Source organism: Bombus pascuorum, chromosome 5 (assembly GCF_905332965.1).
Source record: "Bombus pascuorum chromosome 5, iyBomPasc1.1, whole genome shotgun sequence".
NCBI classification, from domain to species: domain Eukaryota; kingdom Metazoa; phylum Arthropoda; class Insecta; order Hymenoptera; family Apidae; genus Bombus; species Bombus pascuorum.
The window spans coordinates 6,452,136-6,467,592 of record NC_083492.1 but is presented as its reverse complement, the minus strand read 5'-3'; the positions used below and the strand labels follow the sequence as shown (position 1 = coordinate 6,467,592).

The 15,457-nt window shown below is 31.8% G+C and overlaps 3 protein-coding genes across 3 annotated transcripts; 2 read left to right on the top strand and 1 right to left on the bottom strand.

Annotated features, from left to right (window-relative positions):
* Window positions 1-561: 561 nt before the first annotated feature.
* On the top strand, window positions 562-2,354 carry LOC132907061 (cuticle protein 21-like). The gene is made up of 2 exons (XM_060959808.1): window positions 562-690; window positions 1,640-2,354. The coding sequence occupies exons 1-2, from the start codon at window positions 679-681 to the stop codon at window positions 2,291-2,293; spliced, it is 666 nt and encodes a 221-aa protein (XP_060815791.1). The 5' UTR covers window positions 562-678; the 3' UTR covers window positions 2,294-2,354.
* Window positions 2,355-3,494: 1,140 nt separating this feature from the next.
* LOC132907054 (structural maintenance of chromosomes protein 6) lies at window positions 3,495-9,531 on the bottom strand. The gene is made up of 19 exons (XM_060959798.1): window positions 9,119-9,531; window positions 8,733-8,925; window positions 8,507-8,659; window positions 8,130-8,374; window positions 7,946-8,065; window positions 7,731-7,861; window positions 7,185-7,385; window positions 6,904-7,100; window positions 6,650-6,796; window positions 6,405-6,589; window positions 6,012-6,322; window positions 5,715-5,934; window positions 5,465-5,635; window positions 5,212-5,399; window positions 4,982-5,147; window positions 4,487-4,600; window positions 4,214-4,411; window positions 3,996-4,129; window positions 3,495-3,881 (listed from the first exon to the last, which is right to left on the bottom strand). The coding sequence occupies exons 1-19, from the start codon at window positions 9,224-9,226 to the stop codon at window positions 3,854-3,856; spliced, it is 3,210 nt and encodes a 1,069-aa protein (XP_060815781.1). The 5' UTR covers window positions 9,227-9,531; the 3' UTR covers window positions 3,495-3,853.
* Window positions 9,532-10,636: 1,105 nt separating this feature from the next.
* On the top strand, window positions 10,637-15,335 carry LOC132906866 (uncharacterized). Its single transcript, XM_060959441.1, has 4 exons — window positions 10,637-11,214; window positions 11,350-11,484; window positions 11,561-12,537; window positions 12,615-15,335. Exons 1-4 carry the CDS (start codon window positions 10,881-10,883, stop codon window positions 14,319-14,321), a joined length of 3,153 nt encoding a protein of 1,050 aa, XP_060815424.1. The 5' UTR covers window positions 10,637-10,880; the 3' UTR covers window positions 14,322-15,335.
* Window positions 15,336-15,457: the final 122 nt, after the last annotated feature.

Below are 15,457 nucleotides of genomic sequence, written 5' to 3'. Positions count from 1 at the left end.
ATAAATAAATTATACAAGAGATACGCATAATTTTATATCGTAGTTTATATCGAACGTAAGATAATTCCACACTCGTAAACATCATATTTTCTAAACGTCGAAACGTTAGAAAATACTTTTGCAATTTACGAATGTACATATGTTATATCAGATATCAAACTTCTTCTATTTTTTATATTATAAAATATGAACACTTGAACACTCGAAGAGTTAACTCGCGTGTTAAATTAAATGTAAAGAAAATTAGAATGTAAAGGTTAAAATGTAAGAAAAAAGAACATAGAAATATACCATAAGAATAAACTACGTGTTTTAAGAATAATCGATAATGCAGAAAAAGTACAGGGAAGGAAACTGATAATGTGTTTCCCTCAAAGAAAAGTCCAAGGAAGGATTAAGTAACTCGTGGCAAGGACGTGGCCTAGTCGTCGGAGACGGTGTTCACGATGGTCCAACGGCTATCGTTGTTGATCGAATTGTTCGTGTTGGGCGTGGTCCGATTTCTTGCTCAATTTTGCGGCCGCAAATCGGGTGGCCGTCGAAGGTACCGTCACCCAGTTACGTCAGCGTGCCCGTGGGTCCTGGTCGCGCGGTATAAAAGCCGAAAACCACCCGTCTGTGGTATCATTCGCATCACAGACAGACAGATCAAGAGATCTTCCAATCAAGCGAGCTACAATGGCCTTCAAGGTATTACGAACTCAGGAATAATCGTAACTTGATCAAAGGGCGCTTTTCATTCATCACGTATACTTCGATAACGAAATTTCCTATATTTATTTCATACTTAAATTCAGACTTTCCTTTCAACGAACGATATAGAATATTTTTATTTTTATTTATATTTTTCATCTTCGCGTTTAAATTTGCCTTTCTCCTAACGAACGATATGTATATATATATTTGACCTTTCTTTTTTCGTTCTGTTAAATGAGTAAAAGTGTTCTTAGTCCTATCCAGCGCATTTTTAACTAACACTTTTTATTCTGCGCTCGGTTGAAAGTGGAACGCACGTCTCCATTCCTAATTTCGATAACCCTCCGCGTACAGAATACTCGGTAACGCGTCGCTTTCATCAGTCGTCCGAGAATCTCAAAAAACCAAAGAACGTCTGCTCTAATCTATCCAAAACAATTTCTGTGATTTGTAATTCAAACTATCTATTTGTATAATGCAAATTAGTAACGAAACGCAAGAAATTTGTTTACTATTTATTCGCTCTGCTAATTTCGTGACAGCAGCTAACATCAGCTAACTGCAGCTAACCAAACATTTCCTCGATAGATAACCACCTACGAACATCCTTACCAAAAATCCCTGTCCAATTGTCATATCTGTTTTTACAACTCGTCCAAATGCCAAATATTCTTCCAGCAAGAAACCAATTACGAACATCTACTTCGATAGATCTCTATCTAATTGTACCTCATCATATAGACAGACTACTGCAGTCTAACCAAACAACTCTTCGACGAAAAGCCAATTGCAAACTTGTACTACCAGTAGAAAATCCTATTTAATCCTTATATTTGTTTTCCAAATATCAATTCGTATTAATATGTAGCTCTTTAACGAAAAGCTATCTACAAACATCTACTGCTAAAACTCTGCAATCTGATCGTCATGTTTGCTCTTGCAGTTCATCGTCTTCGCTGTCTTCGTTGCCGCCGCTAACGCTGGAATCCTGCGAGAGCCTCTGACCTACGCACCAGCGGCGCCACTGGCTTACTCCGCACCTCTGGCCTATGCGGCTGCGCCTGTAGCTAAGGCGGTGGTGGCCGCCCCTGTGGCTAAGGCCGTTGTTGCCAAGACCGTCGACGCCGACTTCGACCCCCACCCCCAATACAGCTACGCCTATGACGTGCACGACAGCCTGACCGGTGACGCCAAGAGCCAACAGGAAACCCGCGACGGAGACGTTGTCCAGGGTAGCTACTCCTTGATCGAAGCTGACGGAACCAGACGCACCGTCGACTACGTTGCTGACCCAGTCAACGGTTTCAACGCTGTAGTCCGCAAAGAAGCTGCCGCTGCCCCCATCGTCGCTGCTGCCCCAGTAGCTAAAATTGCTGCCGCTCCAGTTGCCAAAATCGCCGCTGCTCCAGTCGCCTACGCCGCTCCCGTTGCCAAAATCGCCGCTGCTCCAGTCGCCTACGCCGCTCCAGTCGCCAAATTCGCCGCCGCTCCAGTCGCATACGCCGCCCCCGCTCCAGTCGCCTACGCCGCTCCCGTTGCCAAATACGCCGCTGCTCCTCTCGCATACGCCGCCCCCGCTCATGCTTTCCTCCACTGAATCCGATCTATTGTTTAGGAATTATGTTTGTCGAATAAATACGGTTTTTTTTTAGCAAGTATACGAAACGTACTGTACTCTGTTACCTTTTTACTTTACTACCCATACCTTCGAACATATTTTTAAGTTTGTGTTTGTTTCTCTTTTGTGCATCGTTTAGGTGTGCAAAAAGGTAAATATATACGTACGTTGTATAGTGGATATTTCTTGGTGGTGCTGCACAACGGAAAGAATGCAAAATCATGTTTGCTAATTTTGTTAAAGGCATTTAATTGTCGTTGGTATATAATTATTATTCAATTCGAATATATTCAATGGTTGGCTAAAATTCTTTTTAGGGCACATTAAAGTTGCGACTGCTTTTTATTATTATTATTATTATTATTATTAATTATTAGTTTTTTTTATTATTGATAGAAATGTTAAAAGATAGAAATTCCATGTGCCCCAAAAAGATGTTCAGCTCAGTCTTTTAAAAATCATACGCTCGTTTCATAGCTCTTTGTTTAAACTTATTTTTAATTTACGACACTGAGCAAATTTAAGCGAGGATATCGCAAACTCGCAAATTTATTTGCTTGTCGCGCTTGTAAAATCCAACAAAACATAAATGCATATTAAAAATATAAAAGGACGCGAACGTATTAGAGTTTGTAAAAGATAAGTATTGCGTCATGCCAAAATATTACAGGAGATAGAATAGTAATGGAAAGGTATATGATTAATTAAAAAAATCTCGTGCTCATATTTTCAATCGTTATCGTTCATTAAGGTGGCTGGCTTTCATTAAAAATTCACGGACAGACATCGGTCTCCGACACTTTCTCTGCCAGTGCCAATGTTGCTGATTACACAATACAACCACGCCTCATACGCATCGTTCGTGTGTAATGCACGTAATGTGAGCCATTGCGTTAATCGGGAACTCCAGGCAAACCAGATTCATGCAATGGTGCAAACCTTGATCCACTTACGATCCGACATACGTATGTACTCCCTTTCGTGACCACCTTTATGATTTCATTGACCACATTTATAATTGATCTTGAGATGGTATTTGATTGATCGCTCATAGAGAAAGTTACAAGATATCATGATATTATCGAATAATTAAGATAACAAAGTATCTTAGCTTTTATTTTAGCAAAAATGTGATATAAGAAAAAACAGATTAATTCGTATTTTATAAAATGAGACACAATCTGCTTCATAAATGAATTTTATTTAACAAAAATATGATTACAGATATATTATTTTTACGTATAAAAATATATCTTGCACAATCTACACACCTGCGTGCACTTATTTGATAAAACATCCTTAAATTATGACAAAAATAATGTACTTTATTTTTCTGTTAATTGACTGAAAGTTTTCATAGCATAATACTCTCTTAACTTTAATACATATAAATCACATTTTTACTTTCCCTTAATCTAATTATTAAGTAGTTTGTCTTTTAACCACTATAAACTATATTAATGAATCTCATATAGAACTCAAAAATGGTAAAAAAATATATTAAGAAAAAATATTTATCTTGTATTGTACTTTTTACTCTTATGACCCTCTTTCTGGTGCAGCTAGCCTGAAAATTAAAATATAATATACAAAAGTTATCTTCTTTATTCGTATATATCCTAGGAGTATACATTTATTTTAAATTTAAATTACATTAGTTACAGATTTTGAAAAAACTTACTTATGTATAGTTACATAATCTTCTGCAAGGATATTAGATGTGTCTAAAGGTGTCAGAAATGTGAATTGGCTCTGTGGATGCATTTTAGTATGATCCAAAAGAATATCCATTATAATTCGACGATTTACCTTATCCTGGTTAAAATAATGATTAATAATTGTAATATTGAGAATTATATACAGATTAAGGAATTATAATATCCACAAAATTATATATACCATAAAGACATCAAATTCATCAAGGAAATAAAAAGGTAAACCGGTACATTCCCAAAGTGCTAGAATGAAAGCAACAGTGGAATATGATCTTTCACCACCTGACAATGATCTTGCATCGTTAATTGACTTGTTACTATCGTTTGACGAGTGTACTTCAAGTTCAAGCATTTTTCGTGCGTGGTTAATATTTACAGTACCCTGGCGAGAATAATTAAATTAAAAATATAACATTATTTGTTCCTTTTTTTTAACTAAGAAAATCACTATACGTACGTTTTTATTTCGTAAAGCAAGGATATTTGAAAATGAATTTTGAATTTTTTTGCCGTACGTATGTTTCATGTCAGTAAACAACTTCTTTCGAAATTCCAATCGTTTTATATGATCCTATAAAAATATAAATAAATACATTAATAAACAGTTAAATAACTTTATGTATAAAACTTTATAATGTGTATGGTTACTCTCAGATACTAGTATTAATCTGTCCCTAACATTAAACGTAGCAAGCAATAAACTAAGGAAACGTTTCGACTCTAACAGAGCATGCTGGAAACAGTGACTCGAAATCGAAAGAACTTAAATTCTGGTAAAGAGATAATATTAGCTACAAAAAATTGTACGGTAAAAACACCGTGTTCGATGACTTAATGAGGTTAATACTGCTACGGAACAGAGTTTCTTGGAAAATAATGTCGTAAAAAATATGCAAGTTTATAAATTCTGACTAGATTTATGACACGGACGATATATCGCGGAATAACGTACTTGGTAATTTTTTTCAATTTTAGAGATCAAATGTATATCTTTCCCACATTTTGCTTCCTTTTCTTTTAATTCTTTACGTAATTTTTCGATAGTACCAAACATTCGTTCTATTTCAAGAATTTTATGTTTTACATCCTTGGATAATCTTTCAAGCTCGTTAATCGATCTGAAAAATATTAAGTTTTGTTTAATGTTATACGTCTTTAAATGTTCGTATTCATTTTACTAACCTTATCGTGTCTATTCTATCGCATCGATTTGTAGCATTCGTCACTGCTTTTTCTGTACACCTTCGCTGTTGTTCAAATTCTACTGTTGCCTGCTGTAAGGCTTGATGTGCTACCTGCAGCTTCTTTGTAGCATGACGAGTTTGTGCATGCAATGCCTCCTTTTCGTCTTGTAATTCTTTTATATTTTCCTACATACAAAATTTTATGTATTAATATAAAAAGAATAAAAATAAATCTTATAATTGTTATATACCTTTAAAGGATTAATTTTTAAATTTAGATTTTGCCTTAATTCTCTGTGATGCTTAACTTCTTCCTCTAAAGATTCAACTACTTTTTGAAGTTGGAGAATGCTAGCATTAAAATTTGATTCTTCAAATTTTTCTTGATGTAATTTCTTTTCTAACTCACTCAATTCGTTTTTCTGTGTAAAATAAAATAAAAATTTACATAACATTCAAATACTCTTGGCTAAATAATATTTATATTTAAATATAACTTACGAAGACAGTCACAGATATAGCTTCATTAGCTTCAATTTTATCCTTTAGATCATTAATTGATGCTTTATATTGATTCTGAATGGTACGAAGCTTCGTGACTTCTGTTTTAACGCCGCCTAACTCAGTGCTTATACGTTTTTCTTTTTCAAAAGTAGTTTTATACAATGCTATGGCACTATCTTTTTCATTATCTATAATACGAACCTCTTCTTCCAATGCACTAATCGTAAAAAGGAATTTTATGACATTTAAAGTAAAAATAAACGTCCGTAACAATAAACGGAAGAAAGTTCATACTTAATAGTATCTGTAATAGAAACCTGAAGAAATCTAGCTTTCAAACTGCGTGGTCCACCATAACTTCTGTATTGTGGATCTGGGTAAAATGTATCACCCCGTTGGGTAAACGCTCTTTTACAATTTTGTGGAACTTTGGAAGCCTTAGACATAATTTCAGCTGCTTCTTTGCTAGATGGAATTAACAGAATACATTCAACTTCACGCTGGTCGATTAAACAATTAGCAACCACCGGATCTGATATATCCATTGCATCCAAAAGATTGGGGTAATGTGAAGATTTGGTACAATGTGCATGGACATCATGAACCTAGAAACGTATATATGTATATAAGTTTACATAATATACTATACAATATATTGCGGTATACATTATGAATTAATTTTCTTACAATATTATAAAATTTACTACATATAATTTGTGGAGTTCTTTCATTCAAATAAATTTCTTTCATAATTGTATTTAATACTTTGGCATCACGACTGTTATCTACACAAAACGTACTAAAAGTACTTGCTCCTAAAAAATGTTCAACAGCAGGAGCCCATGCTGGATCTTTCATTTTTATGTATGCTCCTAAATATAAACAAAAACATATCATAAATCGAACATAATTCACTTTCACCATTATCTTACCAAGTGGACCTCGTGGTTTTTCCTTAAAATGTCCATTACTATATTCTTCTTCGATTCTTCTTAAAAGACGTGGTATATTTCGCCCAAAAACAGTTAATGTATTATCAGAATATTTTTTCCTTGCATTTATATCCAACTTAATTTTTTCTGAAACAAAATAAACCTATTATTCAATTTTATACTCTATAATGCAATATAAGTTAAATATATATAATGAGTAAAAGCAATTAATCTACAAATTATATAATATTTACCTATACGTTTTTCACAACTATTGATTTCAACTCTTGAAGTTTGAATTTCTTTAAGAAGACGCATCTTATCAGTTTCTAAATGCATTTGATAAGTTTGCTTAGTTCGTAATAATGCTTCGGTCTCATCTAATTTTTGTTCCAAATCACCTAATTGTTGTTTTATTTGGTTTCTTTCACTTTGTTCTGCATTATCAGCACTAGAAATAAAAGAAATAAAAGTGTATATGTAATAGTGTTATATAAAACTGGTATTGTACAAATACAAAAAAATCATATCAAACCTTTCTAATCTATGTATTTCTTTGTGAAGTGTACTTATATCATCTTCCAATCTTTTAACTTTACTTTGGACAGAACGCCACTCGCGTATTTTAGTAGAATGCTCATTTTTTTTTATGCTATATTCTTGTCTCGTTTTATTATATATTTCAGAATTATTATCAACTTCCTTTTCTGCAAACTCAATTTCTTCTTCCAATTCCCTGTGAATAAAAGATAATATAATAGTATATATTACATATCAATATGTTATCTACTATGGAAAACCAGTCAGACCGGAAATGGGAGTGTAAACTATTCCCTTATAATTAACACGAAAATGATAAGAAATATTACAATGAATATTATGTCATTAAAGAAATGAATATAACTTTGAAATTTCGAATTCGGCATATTGTGATCTCGATAGTGTGAAATTTTAATAAATAAAATTTGTTCATGCTATTAAAAATTACAGAAATATTTTAAATGAATAAAGTAATCATAACTAACTAGTAAATATATATATATATTTATATATATAATATATATGTATAAATAATTCATACTGAATTCTCTTATTTATTTCTTCATCTTTTGATTTTGCAGATGATCCTGTATCCTGAAGCTGTTTAAAATTATCTTCACATTTTTTTAGAACATGCTCAAATTTTCCTAACTTTTTTTCTTCTGCTATAGCCTATGTAACAAAATACATACTTCATGTCCATTTATTAAGAAATAATACTTTATAAAATTTTTGTATATTAAATATAATACTTACAACTGCCCAAACTAACTCATTCTCAAGATCGACTACTTCATCGCGGAATTTATCAATTTCTTCTGCTCTTTCTATTCTTTTTCTAACTTCTTCTACCTCTTTTCTAGCATCTGCTAAAATCTATACAACATTTTCATTATATACATGAAATGATTTATATCTCAAAAACATAATGAAAACATACTTTATTATACTGTTTCAACTTTTCATATTCTTGTTCACATGTCAATTCAGCATCTCTATAATTGTTACCAATTACATTTAGTAATGTTGCTTTCATAAATAGTTCATACTTTTCTTCTGGTTTGGATGATACTAGAAATGTTCTAGATATATCTTGATTTAATATAGAAATAGGGTTATCTATTTGAATATTCATTGCCTCTAATATATTGGCCAACTCATTTTGTTTTGTCGAAACCACTTCTCCTGTAAATAAAAATTCACAAATTTATTTTAAATAAATTTAAATACAAATAAGATTTAAATTAATTATACATAATGCTTATAAATAATACTATCTTATATAAACATAAATGTAAATGTAATGATTTTAATAACCTCTCCAATTTTTTATCTTATAAGATGATGTAGTTCCAATACTTCGGAAAACTGTTATTGAATCACCATAAATATCAGGTTTATATGCCATAGATCCATTATTAAATAAACTTACTTCAATAGTAGCTGAATTCTTCCCCTTCTTTATAAAATCTAAACAGAGAAGAAGCATGTTATAAAGAAAAGAAAAGTATTAAAAATATTATTATGTATAATATGTTTATACTTTTTACAGATGCTCCACGACTAGTAATATTTGCCCTACCACCAAGCCCAACTGTTAAAGCTGTTAATATTGCACTTTTTCCACTTCCATTACGACCAATAATAAAATTTACATTTGGATTTAATGTTACTTCCAAGGCATCGTGACACATGAAATTTCGTATTAGAATTTTTTTTATTTTACCTGTTTTAGGCTGTAAGACAACATATAGGTATAAAAAACATGCAAGTAAGATATAGGTTTGTTGTATGTATGATTTATATATATTATTATATATGACATATTATTTATATTAATATTCACGTGCTAAAAGAACATAAATAATATTCAAAATAAAACATTGCCCTCAATTTTTCCTTACTATGACATTAACTCTGACCACTTACCTCTTGTGTAAATTGAGAAGCATTTTCTTTCGTTTTCGAAAGTTTTGATCGATACTCTTTTGATTCTGCAGATTTCCTTTTCCGTCTGTTATCCGTATCACTTTCCATGGTTTCAGAAATGTTTATGATCTTAAGATGTACGTATAGATTCTATATTCATTCAAATAGCCGTGCAATATCTAATTTTATAAACATCATTTTTCTGATGAACGCTTATCGATCTTAATACAAACAATCTGGAGTCATCGTGGAAATATAATGCTTTCTAACGAGTCAAAGTATAAGAGATTCTTCTGTCATAATTGAACCGTTCCAATAATGTATTTTCTGAAATACAAAAGCGTGCCAGTGTCTCAACGTGCACCCAAACCTTTCCCGCCAGAAAGAACTCTACTACTCTGATTCAATTTTCATTGTCATTATATACAACATACGTAGTATCTGTTAACATTGTATTTTATCTTTGAGGCAACCAATAGAAACGTTACATCGTGAAAACGAAGCTTGCTATCCAATGGCGGGAACATTTTTAAAAGATTCAAATTAATTATATGAATTTTGCTAATTTAATTAGTAATTAATAATATTAAGTCAATAATAATAAAAATAAACCAAATATAATGTTTCCTTAAATAGATTGATTTATTAACTGTTCCCTTTCCGCGTTTTTCTTATGGTCTTTGGATTTCCTTTTACTTACCTTAACTTTCTCGTCTTATTGTAAGTCTAACAATTCCTCATAGCTGATCGTTGCATTAAAATAGTCACTAATAAGCTGATTCTCCGCTTCTCTATCATCTATTATCTTTTCTAGACTTTTTACCTAACCTCTTAATTGTATCTATATCGCAATATACCATTCATGTATTCCATTTTGTTCCGTTTATTCTTAACATTCTTCCCATTATTTCTTCCTCTTCTATGGAACTTTCTCTGCATTTCTCAGTTATCTTTTTTACGGAGAGATTGAGTTTTAATCGCAAAAATAATAGATAAAATAATAGATAATAATACAAATTTCTGTATTATAAGTTTTGAATAAAAATAGATGGTTATAGAAATACGCGTTTATTGAATCCTAACGAATATATTAGGTTTAATATATAATTAACTTGACTTGGAGATTTATGCAAATGATGAGCACATTTGAATGAGTATGATTTAAGCATATATCTACTTTATCTACAAATACTATAACGAGTACTGTATGCACTTACATTAGATATTTTATATATTGTGGTATGTTCTACGCATTCTTGTATCTTTAAATTTCTCACAATTGCATAAAAACCTGCAGTTTAATAATTACATAAAATATTGCCCTGTGTATATTATACGATACTAAAGAGTAAATCGAATGTATAATCTTTGAACATTGAAAGAAATGAATAAACTAAACTAGAACTCATACATAATATGTGTATATCACTCATGCCTGTATTCAATACCTCCTACTACTTCCTGTCACTGATGTGCTTCCTACCCCTACCCATTGCATCTCTCCCCCCTACCTGTTGCACAGGCCTTTAAAATTTAAATTGTTGTCGGTTAGAATCGGTTGATCTTAGTGCACAGTTCATGTGCATTGCTGGAGTTCAGCGTCATCTTTTACGTGATGAGTTTTGTTTGGTTACAACCTGTTGATATGTACTAATATATACCGCAATTCTTTGCGTTATTTCATGAGAGTATATTGTATCCTAGTTCTTATATTAGTTTCAATACATTTAGTGGGAGGAAAGTAGAAAGTATTCGTCGTGAAATGAGTGATTCTGGAGACAATATTAAATATAAATGGACTCCTGAAAGTACTTCGCTCTTGGTATCGGTGTGGTCAGATAGGCAAGTGCAAAAGCAACTTGAGTATGCTTCGAAGCCACAACTTGTTTGGGAAAATGTTGCACGATATATAAAAAAGAAAGGATACAATGTCTCAGGTAAACAATGTCGATCACGAATGAAACAGGTCTTGGTTTGTTACCGTGAAGCCAAACGAGCTGGTACTCGCGCTGGTGTAGAGCAATATTATGAATCAATTGATAGAGTTCTTAAAAATAAACGTATTGAAGAAAATATTATGGGCATAGATACTGTGGGTAAGACATATTGAAAATAAAAATTGCTAATTTATTTATTATTTTAGTTATCAAAATTAATAGTTCGAAGTATATAATAAATATTTATTTAATGGATACCATAATTAAAGAATTTAATTTTTTATTTTTCATTAGATTCAACAATAAATGTTAAGTCTCCTTCAAAGGAAGTAAAAACGAGTAAAAATTTGCAAGTGAGACATAAATTTCAAGAGCCTGTACCATCACTCCATCGTACAGAAGCATTATCACCTACATGGACATTAGGACGTAAGAATTATATTCTTTTATTTAAATGGTATTTTAAATATATTAAAGGAAGTTTAACATATAAATTATCTTATAGGTGAAAATGAATATCCCGATTCTCCTGAATCAAATGAAACTATAATAGCACGTCCTTATAGAGTCTTTTCTCCAACAAGGGATGTAGCTATCAATACTGGTGAACAGTTAACTCAGATAGCTGCTAAATCAACACAGTGCAATACTTTTCCGGTAGAAGAACCATTACATGTAAATTATAAACAAAATTTAGTACCAGGTTATAATTATGGAGAAATACCCTTCCAAAATACGGTACAAAATGTGCAAAATCAAATAATCCAAGAAAATATGCAGCATAATTTGCAACAGAATCATATGTGCAATAAGCAGAACATTTTAGTGAATAACTTAAATCTTGAGCAAAATCTACAAAATTTAAATCAAGGTTTAACAGCACAATCTATAAATGTACCAATGCAACTTAGTTCAATGACAATGCAAAATCCTAATAGAGAACATGTAATTCAACAACACAATCAGTTGCAATACTTAGCGAATACAAATAATCGTGCAATGCCTCAAGAACCACGAAAAACTGCGCTAGATCAGGCTTTAACAAATATGTATAAACAGCTATATGGCAATTGTTCGGCTCATATACCTGTTGTAGAAGATACAAAACGAATTGGATCTTTGTCCCCAGATTATTCACCAGATGTATCTCAAAATTTAAATGATGCTTTCTATCAATCAAAGAGTGATGAAAAAGCACCCAATTTAAATAAAACTTATAATACAGTTACGCAAACTACAAACTCATTAAGAGTACAAAATCCTGAGATTTCTGTAATTACGAATAACGCAACATATAATGATGATAGTTTGTTAGAATTTCTAATAGATTCACCAACTCCATCCGAAAATGATAATAAATCAAAAGATAATGCCGTTAATACAGACAATATCCCAGATGTACCATTAAGGAAAAAGAAAGCTGAGAAATTAGAGCAACTCATGTTAAGTGCCATTAACTCTCAAAATGAAGTCGTTAATAAGGTAAAGTACAAATTGCTGTTTCATCCTATTAGCACGCGTAATCAGATGATATGTTTGTTAACTTTGTATCATTTCAGATACTTAGTGCACAAAACGATATGGTGACAAAATTTCTAGACATAGATAGAGATCGTCAAAATAGGCTTGAAAATCGTTTAGACGATCTATTGAAAGTTGTTCATGCTTCTATACTTACGAAGCAAACTTCAGAAGGAGATATCGAAATACCTCCACCACCACCAGAACCTACGATAACATCCTTAGTACCTCCTCCACGACCTGGTGCTGCACCTCCAAAGTTAGATCTAGTTCCTCCAAAACCTTGTCGTGTACCTTGTACAATACCAAGTTCGAACATTGAATTGATTAATCAAAATACCATAGTAACAAGACCAGGTGTGGTATCACCTATAACTAGTCCAGTGAAGAAACCTGGTACTATATGGTCAAAATTGGGACCAGTATCACAATCTCCTTTTGTGAAAGCTCAAAAACGATTAGGTTTACAAACAATTACATCTACGGAAACACGAACTCAATCGTCTGTGGAGAGACGTATAGCTAGGGAAGTGGAGAAAGCTATGGATATAGAAACGTTGATATTTGAAACTAAAAATTTCTTGGACATGGAGAAGGAACTAGAGGAGAAAATAGAAAACGCCCGCCTTGAAGCAACAATAAGCCAGACTTTACATGCACGTAGAAAATTATTTACTCAAAGAGAACCCACACCAGCAATGATATTAACTGCTACATTTTTAGAGAATGAATGCCGCATTGCTGAACAATTTATAAGTTGTTCTAATATGTCAAATATAAATAAAAAAAAATTAAGAGATATCGATGATGATTTATTAGCGGGTCAAGGTGAAAGTTATGACCGTCTACGGCAGTTTAATATAAAGCCTACTGACATTCCTGACGAACCTTGTGATACGTCTACGCCAGCAAAAATAGGAACTATTTCTGGTAATCATGAAAAAACATCCATACAGATGGTACCAAAGCAAACAATTCAACAGTTAGCTCAGCTTGTAATGAATACAGGAAGGTGGAAAGATGCTGGAGCACAAACTGGACAACAATACCTTGGGCATGTAGTTCAGTCAAATACACATAAAAATGTACCTCCAACTTCTTATAATGAGTTATACACAACAGGGCAACCTAAAACTATGTCCAAAGAAATTCAAACAAAAAATGATCAAAACTATGTTCAAGATTGGATGTTAAATAAATATGGAGATCCAATAAACGAACAGCGAATAACATATGGTCCTTCTTGCAACGTAACAAATCAAAAGCCAAACTTTCCTATAGGTTTCACAAGATCCAACACTGAAAATTTAAAGCAAAAGGATTCTAATAGTGAGATGTGCAGACCTCTTGAATTCAATAGTAATGTTATATCAGATCGTAAACAGAGCGTGCGTTTCATGGATGAGGCTTTGGCTGAATTACAGCGTATGTGTATTGAAACAATGTCTAAAGAACAACAAACAATGAATGATAGCTTGCCGTATGTGTTGAATAATCCTAATACGCATCCACTTGAGAATCGACAGATGATTGAAAAATATATTCATGATTTAATTCCAAGAAAATTGAAAGACAATAAAGACAAAGACACTGATTCCGATAACGATGATGAATTTTTGGATACTACTACTAGTATGCCTGCGATTCTACCACGTCGAAGTTCTCTTACATCAACTGGTACTGCATCTACTGAAACTGCACATTCCATAAAATTCCCAAAACCAGAAAATTGCGTAATAGCTTAGTTATACAAATAAAGTAATATATTTCTCACTTTGCTTCCATTTTACACAGTAGTTAAATAACAAAACGTTCATAAACATTCCTAACTATTATTATATTAACATCTAAAAAGAAAATAAAGTATTATTTTCTTTATTAATTTGTTAATAATATAAGAAAAAAATAATATTTTTGAAGTATAAAATACAATGCATATTTACATAATTTGTGCAATATATTTTTTTTTCTAAAAATTATAAAAGATGCAGAACTAAAATAAAGATACTTTAATGGTAAGGCAATTATGTTATTCAATACTTGTTTTTATGAGAAGAATAAGTCAAGCTTTGTTAAGTCAAAAAATATTCTTTTTCCATACTTATTACTGTTATGCTTTCATTAACATGTTCAAGTTGTCATGTAAATCATTGGATAAAAATCATTCCTATTGAACGTTATTAAGTAAACTAAATTGTTTAAAGATTGTATTACTTTTTATCATATACATTATATATAATTTGTTACAACCTGATTAGTTTATTCAGAAAAATTGCATAATATTAATGAATTCTTTTATATTGTTAATTTGCGTTAAACTTTCGGTTCATTGGCATGACCTGTATATAATGATAGATTTTCAAGAATTTCAGACTTTCTGTTATAACATAGGACGATGTACAAGATAAATGGGCGGTTGATTCTGAATCTTGGAATTTCAATCGTAAGACTGATTATTACTCGCATCCCTATTATAAAATTGTAAAATAATAAATTATACATGCGAGACAATACGTTAACAATATAAAAGGAAAGCAATGTTAATATGAAATGTCGGAGTAATTTTAACATAATTTCTGTTAAAGCAGGTACATTTAATTTGAAATACAAAATTACGAAAAGTAGTTACTTTTTATTTCCGCACCTTTATACTAAATGATATTTTTAGTAATAATGCTACATCAAGTGTATTTTTTATCTTTATGGAATGTTACATCTGATTAATAAAGTAAGATATTTACGTCAAATAAAATACTCAATGAAGGTAACTTTGGTAATTATTGATGGCTCATCCATCTCATCGATTTCGATGAGTTTTAAATATGTTGTCAGAGCTAAGATTCTGAATAACTTTTGCTATACATATAATCGCTGTTCGATC

What these genes read in the sequence shown, in the direction of transcription:
- LOC132907054 (XM_060959798.1), bottom strand. Translation starts at nt 9,226, where the DNA reads ATGGAAAGTGATACGGATAACAGACGGAAAAGGAAATCTGCAGAATCA. An exon ending in CTTCTCAATTTACACAAGAG is followed by an intron (nt 8,926 to 9,118) that starts GTAAGTGGTCAG and finishes GTTGTCTTACAG; the next exon opens with CCTAAAACAGGTAAAATAAA. An exon ending in GATAGAATAGACACGATAAG is followed by an intron (nt 5,148 to 5,211) that starts GTTAGTAAAATG and finishes AATATTTTTCAG; the next exon opens with ATCGATTAACGAGCTTGAAA.
- LOC132906866 (XM_060959441.1), top strand. Translation starts at nt 10,881, where the DNA reads ATGAGTGATTCTGGAGACAATATTAAATATAAATGGACTCCTGAAAGT. An exon ending in TATGGGCATAGATACTGTGG is followed by an intron (nt 11,215 to 11,349) that starts GTAAGACATATT and finishes ATTTTTCATTAG; the next exon opens with ATTCAACAATAAATGTTAAG. An exon ending in ACCTACATGGACATTAGGAC is followed by an intron (nt 11,485 to 11,560) that starts GTAAGAATTATA and finishes ATTATCTTATAG; the next exon opens with GTGAAAATGAATATCCCGAT.